The sequence below is a fragment of the Paroedura picta genome, chromosome 10 (genome assembly GCF_049243985.1).
Source record: "Paroedura picta isolate Pp20150507F chromosome 10, Ppicta_v3.0, whole genome shotgun sequence".
NCBI lineage: Eukaryota > Metazoa > Chordata > Lepidosauria > Squamata > Gekkonidae > Paroedura > Paroedura picta.
This window is the reverse complement of record NC_135378.1, coordinates 61909505-61925721: the sequence shown is the minus strand read 5'-3', so window position 1 is coordinate 61925721 and position 16217 is coordinate 61909505. Positions and strand designations below refer to the sequence as shown.

The following is a 16217-nucleotide window of genomic DNA, read 5'->3' as shown; positions in this document are numbered from 1 at the left end:
TATATAAATTGGTTGGTAAGAGTATAAGGAATCAACCACTGAAGAAAAATTGTGAAAACGGAGTATAGTAACCATTTTGGTTGGTCCTTAAAAAAATATTGATATATAAAATTTATTGTACCAATTGCCTTGGAAAGGTTCTGTTTTTCTCTGTACATATTACTGACAAGACAAGTCTCCCTCATCATATAATGATGCATTTGATTTTTCATATTTAAATACAGAACTTCACATTTATCACTATTGACATTTATTTTATTTTCCAGCCTGTCAGGATCATCCTGTATCTTTGATTCTGTCTTCCACTGTGTTTGCTACTCCTCCTAGTTTAGTATCATCTGCAAATTTAATAAGCATCCCTCTATTCCTTTATCCAAATCAGTTATAAATATGTGAAACAGCACAAGGCCCAGGACAGATTCCTGAGACTGGTGTCATGGTTAAGAGCAGCAGCCTCTAATCTGGCAAGCCAGGTTTGATTCCCTGCTCCTCTGCATGCAGCCAGCTTGGTGGCCTTGAGCTAGTCACACTCCTGATATAGTGTTCTCACAGAGTAGTTTCTCTCAGAGCTCTCCCGGCTCCACCTACTTCACTGGGTGTCTATTGTGGGGAGAGGAAAGGAAGGCAATTGTAAACCACTTTGAGACTCCCTCAGGTAGATAAAAGTGGGATATAAAAACCAACTCTTCTTCTTCTGAGGCACTCCACTTGTCACTCCTCTCCATCCTGATTTGTTCTATGGCAACTCACATCATCGTAAACTGAACCTTGGTTAACAGCTATTTAAACTGTTATTGGTGCCTTGTACACAAGAGAAGGTGGAATTGCTTGAATATGACAAGAAGTTGCATTTATGCCCATCACAGGCAAACAGGTGATGATGTCCAAATAAAGATTTTGCCACCACTTAAGCTGTATTTTGAGTATGCTAACGGAATCACCAAGCTACTTATTTGACTTCATTTATTTTAATATTCCCCCAAGGTGTTCAAATGTGTCCTATTTAAGGAAAGATGGCAAGAAAGTCTACACATTGCTCAATGTGTGGGAGGATTATTGGTTTTGCATCCAGGACATGTGAAATGTCCTGTGTTGGCAACCTATTGCTTTCAAAGTGTGTGAGAACTACTGATTAGTATCAGGGCGTTATGACATTTCCTGAATTACATTCCATTGCTTTACTGATAACACCTGGTATTGCTATTTGATCATTGGAATCTGGGGTGCTGTTTTGAAAGAATTATCAACATGATTCCATCATCCAATCCTAAGCACATTTTTAAATAAGATCCAATGAAATGAGATTTAACCAAAGTGTTAGGGATTAGGCATCAGTTTTACCACCGAGTCCACTGGCTGCACTCAAAAATGTCTTTAAAAGGGGCTTATTTTTGGCAGCACAAGCACAACAACACAAACATGATGGTAGGTTGACAGTGCAGGCAGTATCCTACACAAATGTTCAGGCTCAAAGGAAAATATGGTTAATTCGTGTTTTAAAACCAACACTGAATTTCTTATGTCATTATATTGGGGTTGGGGGTCAGTCGCTGCCAACGTATCAGGACACTGTTGGGTTTTCAAGGTAAGAGATATAAAAAGTTTCAAGCCATTGCCTGCCTCAGTGTAGCAACTTGGTATTGCTCGGTGGTCTCCCATCCAAGTACTAACCATGGCCAATCCTGCTTAGTTTCTGAGATCTAGATAAGACCAGGCTAGCTTGTGCTATCCAGGTCAGGCATTTCATTGCTAGCTCCCAAAATAACAGCCCTCTGTATCTTTAGCCATTGTATTATTACTTTATTATAATGTGAGTAATTATGCATACTGTACTTGATGTGTCATCCAACCACATTGGAGCACTTTTCAATCTTGTTGACCTGAATTAAATATATGCTTAATCTCTTCCATTGAAACCAACTTCCATTGAAACCAACTTCAGTTAACTTCAGTTACAATTTGCCCATATTCTTTACTAGAGTAGCATTGATTCAAAAGGCTACCCATGTTGGTCAGAAGTAGCACAATAAAATCAGAGTCCAGTAGCACCTTTAAGACCAACAAAGATTTATTCAAGGAATGAGATTTCGAGTGCAAGCTCTCTTCGTCAGACTGAGTAGCATTGTTGAGTGAACTTTTCAAACAAGCTTTCAGGTTTCATGGAATTCTCTCTGAGATTTTGTCAAAAGCACCAGGTAGCTACATCTAGGGTGGAATGACACATTGGCAAAAACAGCGATTGCTCAGGTAACTGGAATGTTAGGATTAGGAGAACATTTAAGGAAAGGTTGTAGATGGTGATGGTATTCTTTGAGTGACAATTCTCTACTAAATATCTGTTCCTTTGAGGCATCCTTCTGAGCCCCAGTGGAGGAAATAATATTTGTAGGAGAGAAATACATAGACATAGAAAAGGCTAAGCTGTCCTCTGTGGATTTTTCTCTTGCAGATACTACAGCTGTCAGTAATGTTAAACATAAATTAAAATTCATTCTTTGGATTAACTTCATTCTCTACAACCTGACAAAAGGGTACTATTGAAAAATAGTTTGTAGGTTGTTTTTTCACAAGACACTTGTTTTCAGCCCAGTGCAGATGCAAATGCACAACTCCATTAGCATGCATTGAAGTGTTCATGTGTGTTTCTTTGATGTGTCAAAGCTTTTAATGACCATCATTATACTTGTGTGGCCTGAAATGCCTCACCTCTCATCAGTGATGTGCAAGAAGTGTTAGCACGGACAGGGCAGATTATCTCTCCTCAGAAGTCACAAGCTATCTTTTTTCTTCCTTCTCCTATCCAGAAAAAAAGGGCTTCTCCCTTAGGCTTTGTCTCTCCAAGGGATATGAGAAGGCATATGCGATTCGTTTCAGATAATCCCAAAAATACCTGAATCAATGTTGATGTGGAGACTTTTTAGACAAATCCAGTATGAATTGGACTTCCCCTTAAGTTAAACTGCTGGAATCAGCCTTGACGAGATTGCCGAACTGCAATTTGGATGTGATTCGGCATTGTGGAGATCGGGCAGTTTAAAGGGATCAATATTTCTCATTTCCATCTATTCTGTGGTATTGGGGGGGGGGAGACTGGGATTTGAGGCAAAGACAGTGCCCATCCAGCCTTTATAGTTTCCAATGACAAGGGTGGAAAGACAAGAACAGAGAATCTTTCTCCCCTTGCCATTGGAAACAATAGAGGTAGGGTGGGTGCCCGTAGAATTGCTCCCCCCCATTCCAATCTTTTTGAAACTTGGAGGTTCTTTTGAGGAGAGGCTCTCACAGCTATTCTGCACATTTGGTGCCTATACCTCAAACCCCTGCCTCTCTGAGATAGAAAGGACAGAAAGGGAAATTTCCCATTTACTTTAATGGCATAATAGGTTATTGGGCCAAACCTGAGCCAGGGAAAGGTGCTTGAAATTCAGGCCAAATCAATTTGGGCAATATCCAAAATTGTCTTCCCCCCTCCTTTTTTTTTTTTTTTTTTGCACATGCCTAGATATGAGTTCTCCATTGCATAGCTCCTTGCTTTAGGGTCAAAATGTAACAATCCATAGTGCCCTACATCTGGCCATTGTATGAGAAGAAGCAATGATTAAACTAGGATCATTTTCACAACAGTTACCATTGTAGTGGTTGGTAGTACTGCTGCACATATTGCTCTTCCAACTCATTGCACATTCTTACATGAACCAGCAAGCACTAAACAGTAACACATGTGAACTTGGGTTTTGTGCACATGTCAATGCAATTCCATAACCATTATAAATAAAATCTAGTGCAATAAATATGCATACATTCTGACCTCAGGAATAAACTGATTTTTAGAATACAGTCAGTGCAGGATATGTATCTATCTTTTGATGATGACAGAGATTCCTATCTTAAGATTCCTATCTTATTAGCTTTGCTAGGCAAACAAACAGTGAGTTTCCTCTTTAAAGCGTGTGCTAGCACAGAATGGTCCTACTTGGAATCAAGAGTATGTGCAAAAAGTTTGCAAAGCAGAAACTGACTGGGGAACGTAAACCGTTTTCTTTGCTGTGTGAAATGCAAATGCTCCACAGGTTAATGCCACAACATAAAACAAATTCCATATATATTAGCTTATAAGAAGAGAATTGGCCAGTTCTACATTTTCAGTCATACTATTGTGATGGTGAGCTTGCCGTAACATCGCACCGGATCACATAATGTAATTGGTGTGTTGCCTGGGTCTTCCAGCAATTAGTGTTTGTTTGTTACTCCACCATCATTTACGTAGCTTAATAGATAGATAGGAGAGTTTGAGTAGATTTGTTAAACATACATTTCCATGCAGTTATACATGCATGTCATAGTTCAATGACTAACAAAATAAATTACAGCAAATTCCTGGTGAACACTCTGCCTTGCCTTCAGTTTGTGAGGGCTTTACTTTCACAATGCTGGAGATTTAGATTTTCCGTTCAAAAAGAAATATGCAAACTAACCAAAAACCGGCACATCCATTCAGCCTCCTTCAGCCCACTTTGTTTACTTGTGTCTCAATCTGCTTTTTTCGTCATTCCGAACATTTTGCAATAGGAACCCTTTAATTAATTTCTTACACAACAAGTACTGGCACAGCATGTCACAGGATGTGCTTAGGAAATGGATTCCCCACAAGCAAAATTGAATTATTGATGGTTGAAATATATGTGAAAATAACATCAGAACTGGGTTTTTTTTTCCTGGTGTAACTCTCTGTATTCCCCCCCCCCTGAAAACATTCTAGAGGGAAAAAATTGGCTGGCCCAAACATAAGGCCACAATAACTTAAAACTTATTGTTATTTGACCAGACTTCTTCGTCCTCTCAGCTCTTTTGTTTTTCCATTTCTTCCCCATGTGTCATGGTGTGATATATTTATTTATTTTTCTACATTTTTGCCTGCCCTTTTTTAAAGGAACTCAGAGCAGTATACATTAATATAGAATTATCTGTACCTTTGCTAGAGATGGTGAGCCAATTTAAATTCCAAAACCAGAAAGGGAACTACATCTGGGTGGTGGGGTGGAAATGGGGCATCAGTCTGAATGATTGCAGCAGAAACTACAAGCCAAGCTCTGGCAGTATGCATGGTTCTTCCCCATCGCTTTATCTAATAGCAAAATATAGCCTTATGTTCCAGGACTGAGGGAAGTTGAGGGTTGCTTTTCTTCTGCATCTAAACTATCCACTTTCTCTGAAGCGCACAAAGCCATTTCCATTAGCAGCAACAACAACAATTAATAGGCTCTTTAGATACCTCAAGGCTTATTGATGTTGATGATGTCAAGTGGGGATTTTATTTTCATGGTGGTGGAAATTGCCATCAAGTTGCAGCTGATTTATGGCAACCCCATACAGTTTTCAAGCCAAGGGACAAACAGGTAGTTTGCCATAGCCTTCCTCTGAGTGTGACAACCCTGGACTTCCTTGGTGGTCTCTGATCCAGTTATGAAGATGATGAAGAAGAGTTGGTTCTTATATGCTGCTTTTCTCTACCTAAAGGAGACTCAAAGCATCTTACAATCACCTTCCCTTACTCTCCTCACAACAGACACCCTGTGAGGTAGGAGAAGCTGAGAGAGCCATGATATCACTGCTTGGTCAGAACAGCTTTATCAGCACTGTGGGAAGCCCAAGGTCACCCTGCTGGATCCATGTGGGGGAGCAGGGAATCAAACCTGGCTTCCCAGATTAGAAGTTGGCTCTCCTAGCCACTTCACCAAGCTGGTTCCCAGCTTATTTACCAGGGCTGACCCTGCTTAGCTTCCAAGATTGGGCTTGCCTGGGCCATCGGATGATTATTAACAATACAAAACTTTAGTAGTGACCTAATATCAGGTAGAAACTACACAACCAATAAAAGAGGGATCCCCCCCCCCCCTGTGTTCGCTACTTTTGGCTGAATGAGAAAAGGCAACTTTTCAATTCAGCATGCTAAAACATTCTGTGCTTCTTGGAAACTTACATGCTCGTCTGACAATAAAAATTAGTCTAATTTTGTTTTGTTAAAAATTCTATTTGTTTTTCTTTCTTTTCTTTTTGTCTACAATTATCCCAATAGTAAATCTCACTGAAATCAATATAAGATGAAATTTTGTTTTTGTACCTGTAACTCTCCAAGACTAACAATAGAAACAACTGTACAAAACAAAAGGACAGTAGTGGGTTAGATCCCCAAAATGCCATTCTGTATGCAAAAGATATTTTCCAAGCATTTACAGAATACTGCCAGCAGCTATTTTCCATTTCTTGGGGCTAATGCAGTAGAACTGCTGAGATAGTATGTTTTTTTTAAGACCAGAAGGGTCTCTTGCTATCCCTTTTTGCTGTTCCTGCCTGTTACAGCAGTGTACCACCTAACAAGCTTCTGTGTATTGTTAAGCCAAAGCTCAGCTCCATTTCTGACTTCCTTGTAAAGCTCTCCTATTAGTACATAGGCCTGTTTTTTAACCTATTTGCAGATTCCTTTGATTATCTCAAATCACTTTCACATGGGTCTGAGGCTGAACATTATTTCTCTTGGCTTGTCCTTTGTGCAACAGCCGCTTCCTCTTTTGCTTTGAAAGGACAGTGTGATGTTCAAATATTTGCTCCCAAGCCGAGCATTTAATTTGTAAGCTACTTAATTTTCTTCAGAAACTTTGGGAGCGAGACTTCTAACAACAGAAGCAGAACTTCTCATTTGATTATAGTTGAATGCAGTCATCAGTTGTTAGAGTAAAATAAATGGGATGTTCGGGGAGGGGTATTATGAGGGGAAGGCCCTAAAATTTATGATCTTCTGTCTGTTGCAAATTACAGCTTTTTAAAAACCTAGGAATAGAAAACGATACTGTTTTGCGTATGAGGCGCCTATAACACCTGGCTGCTTTTATAGAGCAACAGACTTTAGGAAGAACTTGACATTTGTAATCCTTTTTGGATTGTGTGCACGTGCCCTGAAATGAAGGCCAAGAGTATTTGAAAATTCTGCATGCAGTAGAGGCAGGAACTGAAAAATTAACTCTGAAAAGAACATTGAATACAATGCTGGAAATGAAATTTTAATATTGTGTATCTTTAGCAATGAAATACCTTATTCTCTGTAGAATGGTGTGAGTCACAAAATATTAACATAATGGCTTTTTGAATGATCTATATCTTCATAAAGAGTGTTTTTGTTAATCTGTATTGTAGGCATACAAAGGAATGATGACTTGATATGCACTCTGTGCCTCAATTATTCCACAGTGGGATGATGGCAAATCCTCCTTATTGTCATATTTATGCATAGCATCTGTTAGGTCGATGTTAGCTTTAATGTTGTGAACTTGCCTTCTGATGGTTTTGTGTTCTCCCTCCCCTTAGTTAATAACATTGACTTGTACTATTTAGAAGAACATTTGCAGTACTTTGACTGCTGTAATTTGCTGCATATATGGCTATCCTTGAAGACAACATGGAAATAATAAGTGGCAGCCAGACTATTATCAAGAGCCTCTTGTGGCGCAGAGTGGTAAGGCAGCCGTCTGAAAGCTTTGCCCATGAGGCTGGGAGTTCAGTCCCAGCAGCCGGCTCAAAGTTGACTCAGCCTTCCAATCCTTCTGAGGTCGGTAAAATGAGTACCCAGCTTGCTGGGGAGTAAACGGTAATGACTGGGGAAGGCACTGGCAAACCACCCCGTATTGAGTCTGCCATGAAAACGCTGGAGGGCATCACCACAAGGGTCAGACATGACTCAGTGCTTGCACAGGGGATACCTTTACCTTTAGACTATTATCATGGACTAGCCAACAGGAACGCCTCTCACCTATTTTAAAACAGCAGCATTTCTTTCTGAGTTTAAATCCACATGCTGTTATAACCTTAGTTCATACCCTATGACCTGCATATCTCAAGGACCATTTCTCACCATAGAAGTCTTATTCTGGATGTTGTTTAAAACCTTTAAAGCCCTTCGTAGCCTAGTACCCACATGTCTAAAGGACCATCTGTTCCCATATTACCCTATGCACCAACTGCAATCTTCTGGTTGCCACCATCAAGATGTTGCTTTGGTCAAATGGAAAGAGATGGGCCTACAGTGATTTATCTTCTCACAACTACAAGGAACTAATAGATTCTTCCCCTACCCCACTCCATGCCCTGCACAAATATTTTTGTTCAGGAGAATGGAATCATATCATGGGAGAGAATGAAAACCTGGAACCCTTCCCTCTTAAATTATCCTAAACAGCTAGATAGAATCAAATAACTTGAACTCTAACCTCCTTCCCTAGGTTTTGCAGAGTGGTAAAGGTGGCAATGGTGGTGATCACATTATAGCTGTAGTGACAGAAGACAGTTTTTCAAAGGGGTGCCTGGATATTGCACATGATTTTTCCAGTCTATCCAGGTGATATCCAGACAAACCTATGCATGAGTAGGAAGACACTTATGATAACTGTACTGTGAACAGCAGGATATAAGGACTTGGAATCACAGAACTAGTAATGACTAAAATCTGGAACACCATATCACTTCCATGTAGGTTTGCCAGTTCTTGGTTGAGAAATGCCTGGATACTTTGGGGGTACAGCTGGGAGTGGGTGGGATTTGGGACAGAGAGCGATCTCAGCAGTATGTAATGCTGTAGAGTCCACCTTCCAAAGCAGCCATTTTCTCAAGGGAAACTGACCTTGTTCATCTGGAGATCAGGTATAATAATGGGAGATCCCCAGGCGCCACCTGGAGGTTGGCAACCCTACTTCTATGGCTCGTGAAATCTGCAATGCAGATAAGCCCTTAGTTTTATGCGCCTATCTTTAAAATTTATGTTTAAGTAAATATAGAACTGTTGTGTGAAGTTAGCCAACAGAAACTCTGAGGCTTGATCCTCTTGATCCTCTCAAAGATGTTGTCAAATCTCTTTAGCACAAAAATAACACAAATGCCATACGATCTTGGAAAGGCACTGGTATTATTTTTCTCTGACTTGTGTATCTTGGACAAGGTTGGGGACTAAAAAACCTGGATAAACACAGTTTGTTCTTGACAGGGCCACGCATGGATGCACAAGTTTTCATAATCCAGATGCATAGTCTGTGCAAGAGCATGCAGGGTTCTTTTTAATTCTTCTATTAATAGCTATGTTGTTATAAGGATTCATTTCTAAGTTCTATTCAGAAAACAGACACACGCACATTGGGTCCCACAGTGATAGAAGCATGGCTTTGCTACCTGGGAAAAGACTACATGCATGGCTAGGGAAGCCACAGTGGTGAGGAATACAAAATTGCCCTCTCCTCCCTCTTCTTTCAGGCAGAAAATGTAATTTCCTTCTTCCTTTGAACTGCAGCCTTCCAACTCATATGGCTGTTAGACCACATGAGTCCCATGACCCAAGGGAATAGACTCTCCAGAGTGGGAAATGGCTGCTGGGAACGATTTGTAACCACCATCCTTTCCACTGGTGGATCATTGGATCCCACCTAGTGACTGACTTAGCGTCTCAGTCCACGTAACTTCTGTATGGTGGAAGGTTCTAGCTCTGCTGTGACTGCTTCTCTGGAACCTGTTGCTGCACGGGGCTAGAATTGTTCAGAGCAAGTGTTGTTAACGATAATACATCTTGGATTGGAGCTTGAACGAAGAGTAAGAGTTAATTTAACAGTGGAAAACTGTCTCAGACTCTGCAGGAAACATATGTCTATACCATACATTGGTCTTTTTCCTTTCCTTTATACCTGGTTCTGACAGGATACCTATTAATAGGTGTCTATTATATCACCAGTTGAAATAAGTGCCTGGATTCTCAGAAACTGATAGCCTACAGCTTCTGGGAATTAGCCTGTCCTCTCTGTATGTTTGATAATCTGTTTGCTTTCCACTCCCACCCCCCCGAAATAGGATTAACAGTATTCAATTTAGTGTTAAGACACAATGATTTAGATTAGTTTTCTGTTTCTTAGAGGAAATTATGGCCAATGTTGTTGGTCTGCTAGTTATTACAGCAGACTGCCTTATAAATATGGAGTGAAAATGGAGATGCTGCAGAGAAATCCCTTGGCAATTTATAATTGTCCAGTTACTGGAGTATCCTGCCTATAGAAGGAATCCAGTGGATCAGCTAGAGCCAGGGGGCTGACACATTGCCTGGGCAGCCTCTGCAGGCCAGGGCAGTGCTTGTGAAACCGCCAGGAGTTGGGGTGCCACCTGCGTAGCCTCCACAGGCCAGAGCACCGCCCGTAGAGCTGCTGGGGGCCAGGGAGCTGCCCATGCAGGCAGAGAAGGCCAGGGCCCTTCTGCCACAAGAGGTAAGGAGGGAGGGGATAAGGAGTCTGAGTGTGTGTGTTTGTGTGTGTCTGACAGAGAGGGACGGGGAGAGATCAGGGAGGAAGTGGGGGAAGCAAGAGGGAAAGACGGAGAGGAGGATGTGGGGGGAAGGAGTCTCTGTATGTGTGTGTGTGTTTGTCTGTCTGACAGGGATCGATCAAGGAGCCCCAGAGCAGGTATGTGTTCAACATACCTGTGAGAGTTGGACTGACACTGTTTTTCTTGCTTGTTCTGCTTTCATAATTTGGCCTTTTTTTTTTTTTTTTTTTTTTACTTATGTGTAACATATTGTAAGAGCCTCTTGTGGCGCAGAGTGGTAAGGCAGCCGCCTGAAAGCTTTGCCCATGAGGTTGGGAGTTCAATCCCAGCAGCCGGCTCAAGGTTGACTCAGCCTTCCATCCTTCCGAGGTCGGTAAAATGAGTACCCAGCTTGCTGGGGGGTAAACGGTAATGACTGGGGAAGGCACTGGCAAACCACCCCGTATTGAGTCTGCCATGAAAACGCTGGAGGGCGTCACACCAAGGGTCAGACATGACTCGGTGCTTGCACAGGGGATACCTTTACCTTTAACATATTGTAATATCACCTAAATTCTTATTAGGGGGCATTGCTTTGTTTTGTTTGTTCTCTTCTCAATGGATAGGACATATAGTTATTCTACTTCATTCCAGTGTTCTCACTGCCTTAATCTTCTTTTCTATTACCTAGCTTGCTGCAGTATTTCACTATATTACTTGCATTCTAGTCTGTTTTCTTCACAGCTTGATCCTAGATCTCTTCAAACTTGTCATTATTCTTGAAGTGTAGTGCCCACAGCTGAACAGTGTTCTAAATATATCTTACACAGGTACTAAGTTACATGATACTTTTGTAATCTTAAAAATATTCACACATTCATAAAGGTGTTAATATGTAGCATTTATAGAAGCTTTCCTGGTGATCCTATTGTTCCTGTAGATAATGTATGATCTTCATAGAGAGAACTGGAAGTCCCAACAAATTATATTTTCTTGAAAAGAAATAGCTCTTTAAAAATTAACCACAAATGAAGCTTACTTTCACACTGAAGTGTGTGTGTGTGTGTGTGTGTGTGTGTGTGTGTGCGGTTAAGTTCCACAAATATAGCTGAAACTAGCACTTGGCAGAGAACGTTGTTTAAAAATATTCTGTCTCAGCATGTGCAAACTTGTGTTTTTTTTAAATACAGAATTCTTTTGTTAAAGGTGCAGTCTTGCCACATCTTTGCCAGAGTGACGGGATCTGTATCAAATCAGTGTGTCTTGGAAAATGACTTGCACTTGGTGCTTACAGTTACAAGTGTTAAATTGGAATGTACATTTCCTGCATTTGCTTGGAAAGGTACCTTGTCTACTAAAAGTTCACAAACAGAAGAGAGACTAAGCTTCTGAAAGACTGGGACTATACCCTGAGGGCATTCATTCTTAGAATGATTGAGAATGAGCAAGCTCTCTGTAAAAGCTCCATGTAGAAAGGTTCAGGCTACTTTCCATGAAAACCTTTGAACACAAGCTCCTCCGTTTATTGCTTGGCCTGTGTGTTAATTCTAGGAACTCACTTCATTTGCTGCCTCTCTGCTATGTTTCTGAAGACATATGACAACCAGATGCACATCAGTAGAAAGAACCAAATATTCTTTGAGTACTTGATTAACACAAACACGGGCAACAGTGACTCTAATGTTTATAATTGGCCTGTGATGGTCACTCGTTTTTCAAGGGACAGTCACAGGACAGTATTTTGCCCAAGCCACCTAACCCCTTCAGTTGTGGCTTTGGGGTACAGACTTGAGTGGCAGATTATGTTGTCTGAATGTGTTGATCCTTGAACACGCGATGACCTTAATTTTCTTCTCATTTATATTTGATTTTTTTAAAAATTGCAATGACACTTGTTGATTTTTTGTGAGCTTCATCTATGATTTAGGCAGGTGCATAGAGCGGGGGGGGGGGTTACCTTTGACCATTGTTTTTTTCAGCTTCCGCCTGCCCCTCCACAAGGCCTGTTGGAGCCTTTTCACTGTCCTGCATGCTGAGTGGGAAAGTTGGTGTTCCCACTCTCTAATCCTGCTTTCAGGGGTGCCTAGGAGGCACCCCTGTCATGTTAGCGTGTTGTCTTGCAGGTAGTCTTCCTCTGGGAAGCCCCACAATTTGTACTATTCACAAACCACCACAGGATGCCAATCTGCTTCAGGTTCCTAATCCTTTTCTCACGCACTCTCTTGTAACCATCTACAGGGGGGGAAACAAGCTTGAAAGAAAGGGAAGGCAAAATGAAACACAATGTACAAGGCCAGCCTATCAGGCTGCCAGTTGCTGCACATACAATCGGCACCAGCTGCAGCCCAATTAAATTCAATAGTTCACAGGTGTTCCTGGCAGACGATGCATTAACCAAGCCACTTTCTTGAAAATACCTAAGACTTGAGCACAGAAGCTCATTTCTTTCTTTCTCTCCCTCTCCCTCAGTCTTTTTCAGAATCTTTAAAGCTTGTTTGGAGCACTTCAAATACAAAGAAGTTGAAAGGAACTTTCAGCCCTTTGGAAGAAAGTTAGTGCTTAAAACCACAATGGACCTGACTCAAGAAAGCCGAATCAACCATTCATCTTGGCTGATTCATCCTGGCAGATGAATTGTCAGGTTATCAGCACATGGTTTCAGGAGTAAAACAGTTTATCCTAAAAATGTTTTCATTCAGGAAGCCACAACTGATTGGCAGTGAGATTGGAGATTAATATTGGTCTAAATGAAGAAATCTCCATCCTAATACAGAGTATTATTTTTAAAGAAAAAATAAGGACAGTTCAAAGGCATTTGAGGTCAAAATTATTAGTGTCCTTTTGTGCATCATGTAGTGTATAGTGAAATTTCTGTTTTGTTTTTTTTCCTTCTCCTAGCATACAGGTCATCTGGCATGTTCCTTGAACATGGAAACCCTGTCACTTTTCAAATATTATAGTTCTTGTTGCAGAGGAAGTGGGTGGATGGGAGAGTGTGCCTAGAGGCTCAGGAAAAATACAAAAAGATTGCTAATTGTTTTTTTTTTAATGGTAGGTAACAAAGCGATTATAACCATTTGTGGGGAGTTTGACATTTCTGTTAGGCTATTGGACTTGCTTTCCAGTTCCAGGAAACACAGATACACCTGAGATAACAGGCAGACTTGGCCACTGACAACAATATTCACAGACAGATATAGGAAATTAAAGAATTAAGCATTCAAGTGACATGTATTCATTTTACAGGTGGCTAACTCTGAGGCTGGTCTAATGGAAGAGTGCTCCAAATAGTCATAATTACTGGCACAATATGTATCAGTATAAGTATACATGCAAAACCTACAGCCTTCATCATGCACATATCCAAAAGGAGAGAGACGATGCCTCTGCCTGTTCACAATTTTCCGAAGACGGGGCGGAATATAAATCCCTAAATAAATAAACAGATAGATAGATAACACAGATAGAAACAGAGAATTCTGTTCTTAAGCTAGAACAGCAGCTACTGGATGTCTGAGCTTCCTTCTTGTGACCTTCTTTCTGTCCCTCAAGTAAAAGTAGGCTGGTGGATGCAGAGAGTTGTTTACTGGGCCTGGCAGCAGTGATATGATCCATAGAGCAGAGGTCCATCAGTGGCATCTAGCCATTGCAATTAAAGAGAATCTACATATTCACAGGCAGTAAGCCTCTGAACATGAATGCTATCAGGTAACTTCAGGGGAAGGCCTTGGCTTCTTGATCCTCCAAGACAACTAGTTGGCTGCTGGTGAAACAGAATGCTGGACTTGATGGACCACTGATATGATCCAGCATGTTCATAATATGAGATTGGGAAACTCCCTGGTTGGGCTTGCCTGCTCTGCCTGTGCCCTGAACCAGTATCTGTCACTCATTAATGACCATGCCTGGTGGTCCCTGAACTGCCATCTCCACTTCCTTCTACCATGTCTACATCGTTTCTGCCCATGCAGCAAGAAATGTAGCTCTTCTTTATTGTCCACTGGCTCCACTACCTTAGTCTGTGGCAGCAAAACATTGTGGTTGCATATGTGCAGTTGCCTGGTCCCTCCGTTACTAGACAGATGCAAATTAAATGTTCTGAAAATACTGTCTTCTCTCTCTCTCAAATCAGAAGGAGGGAAACACCTAGCCTAGAAGCTGAGCAGCACCATCCCGTATTCATTTGGGCCTCCACTGACCTGTTGTGCTGGATGCTATCAATTCAGTGGCCAGGTTTTCCCTGTGTGTCCCTGTGTGAAGGAAAAATTGGATAAACGTCTGTAGGTATAAGAAACAATCAGTTCTAACTTATCATCTTTGACCTATAAGACAGACAATGGAAAGAAATATGACCACAAAAGTATGTACTGTTCCTTTGAAGTGTCCTAGGAGACATCTCAGGGAATTTTTAAAAACCCCACAGACTTCCAGAGCCAGTGAGAGCTATTTCATGTTATTGAAAAATTGGCACCATTAAAATGGGCAGATGAGCAGATGCACACTGTTGCCGGTGTTTTTTTGAAATGGCTGAAAGGGTGTTTGGGCAAGGTTTTCTATAGATAAAGCCTGTGCACAGATAATGGAGAGGCATTTTTTTTTTTGGGGGGGGGGGGGATATTGCTGGTATCCAAAAATGGCTACAGAAGAAAAAATTGCACTAAGATCTCTGTCACCTTTAAAGTTATCTGTAAAATGACATGCAGCAATGCTTTCTGGGTTAGCTAGGCGTTCGTATACTGCTAGGTCTTTGTTTCCTGTCCAGTATCAGCATGGGCAGGTTTTTTGGTTGTACAGTGTCTTCGCTGTGTTTTAAAGCACTGAAATGCACAACAGTGGAAGGCTGATCTGAAGTAACAGCAATATTGTTGAAACTTGACAAAGCTGTCTAAATCCTTGCATCCCCCTCCCCCACCCCCCGCCGGAAGGCTTCCCTAAACGCATGTTAAATCTTCTGAAACTCCTAAGCAATGTTGGCAGCCGTTATTTCAGCACAGGCTGTGCAAGTCTTTTCACCAAATGAACAAACAGCGAAGAATATGCTGAATGGTTGACAAATGCATTTCAGCTGGCTCTTTCATTTGCCACATAAGGGCGCAATCAATATCAATCACTGTTTTCCTTCTTACACTGAAAATCGTGGTCTCTCTGTTCATTCCTCAAGCACTTTTCACCACAGTAATGTGTCTTTAGAATGACATTAACATGAGGCTGTTTCCGCTGCCTGAAGTCCAGGGAGCTTAAAGAACACATCTCAGGCTTTGCGCTATCAGCATTCTTCTCTTTCTGCACTTTCTTGCCTTCCTGCTTTCCACTTTGAAGGATTTGTTTTTACGTGTGTGTGTGTGTGTTTTAAGTTACAGTTTTAAACAAGAAAGGAACCACTCTGGGAGTGGGGGTATTTGGTCATCTCTGCTGGTTCTTGGCTTTGAATCATCTGCCTTTACTTACATGTGGTACCCCGGTAACTAAACAACAGCATGCAGCTGATGTAACTATTGAATTCTGCCATTCATTCAATTTTTAAAAAAACAACAACAGATGCTTCAATTAATATTCAAGAGAATTATGAAAGAGCTTCTGTTACATGTGGGTAGGGTGGGGCTGATTGCTCATGCAGTCATTTCAGCTTCCTACCTGGAAAGGGAGCATCAGCGTGAGAGGAGGTTGAAAGTGTGGCTTGCACTCCGATGGCTGCCACTTGCACTCTGATGGCAGGGGCCCTCCCACCATAGCCCGCCACAAACTCTTGCTGGGTTACTGCAAAAGGAAGTGTGCATTTCCTATTGTGTCTTGGATCCTGCTGAGGTGGCAGCAACGTGACAGTAGGCATCAAGCTCAGATCTTCAGTGGAGAAAGTGTCGCAGTGGTATTTGTTTCAATGAATGTTTTTC

At 41.3% G+C, this 16217-nt stretch overlaps 2 protein-coding genes across 7 annotated transcripts in view; one reads left to right on the top strand and one right to left on the bottom strand.

Moving 5' to 3' along the window:
- AFG2A (AAA ATPase AFG2A) overlaps positions 1-16217 on the top strand; it is a 161705-nt gene that overhangs the window by 145120 nt on the left and 368 nt on the right. The window lies entirely within an intron of this gene.
- LOC143819148 (uncharacterized) lies at positions 13413-16217 on the bottom strand. Its single transcript, XM_077300370.1, has 3 exons — positions 15961-16217; positions 14526-14576; positions 13413-13756 (listed from the first exon to the last, which is right to left on the bottom strand). Exons 1-3 carry the CDS (start codon positions 16154-16156, stop codon positions 13539-13541), a joined length of 465 nt encoding a protein of 154 aa, XP_077156485.1. The 5' UTR covers positions 16157-16217; the 3' UTR covers positions 13413-13538.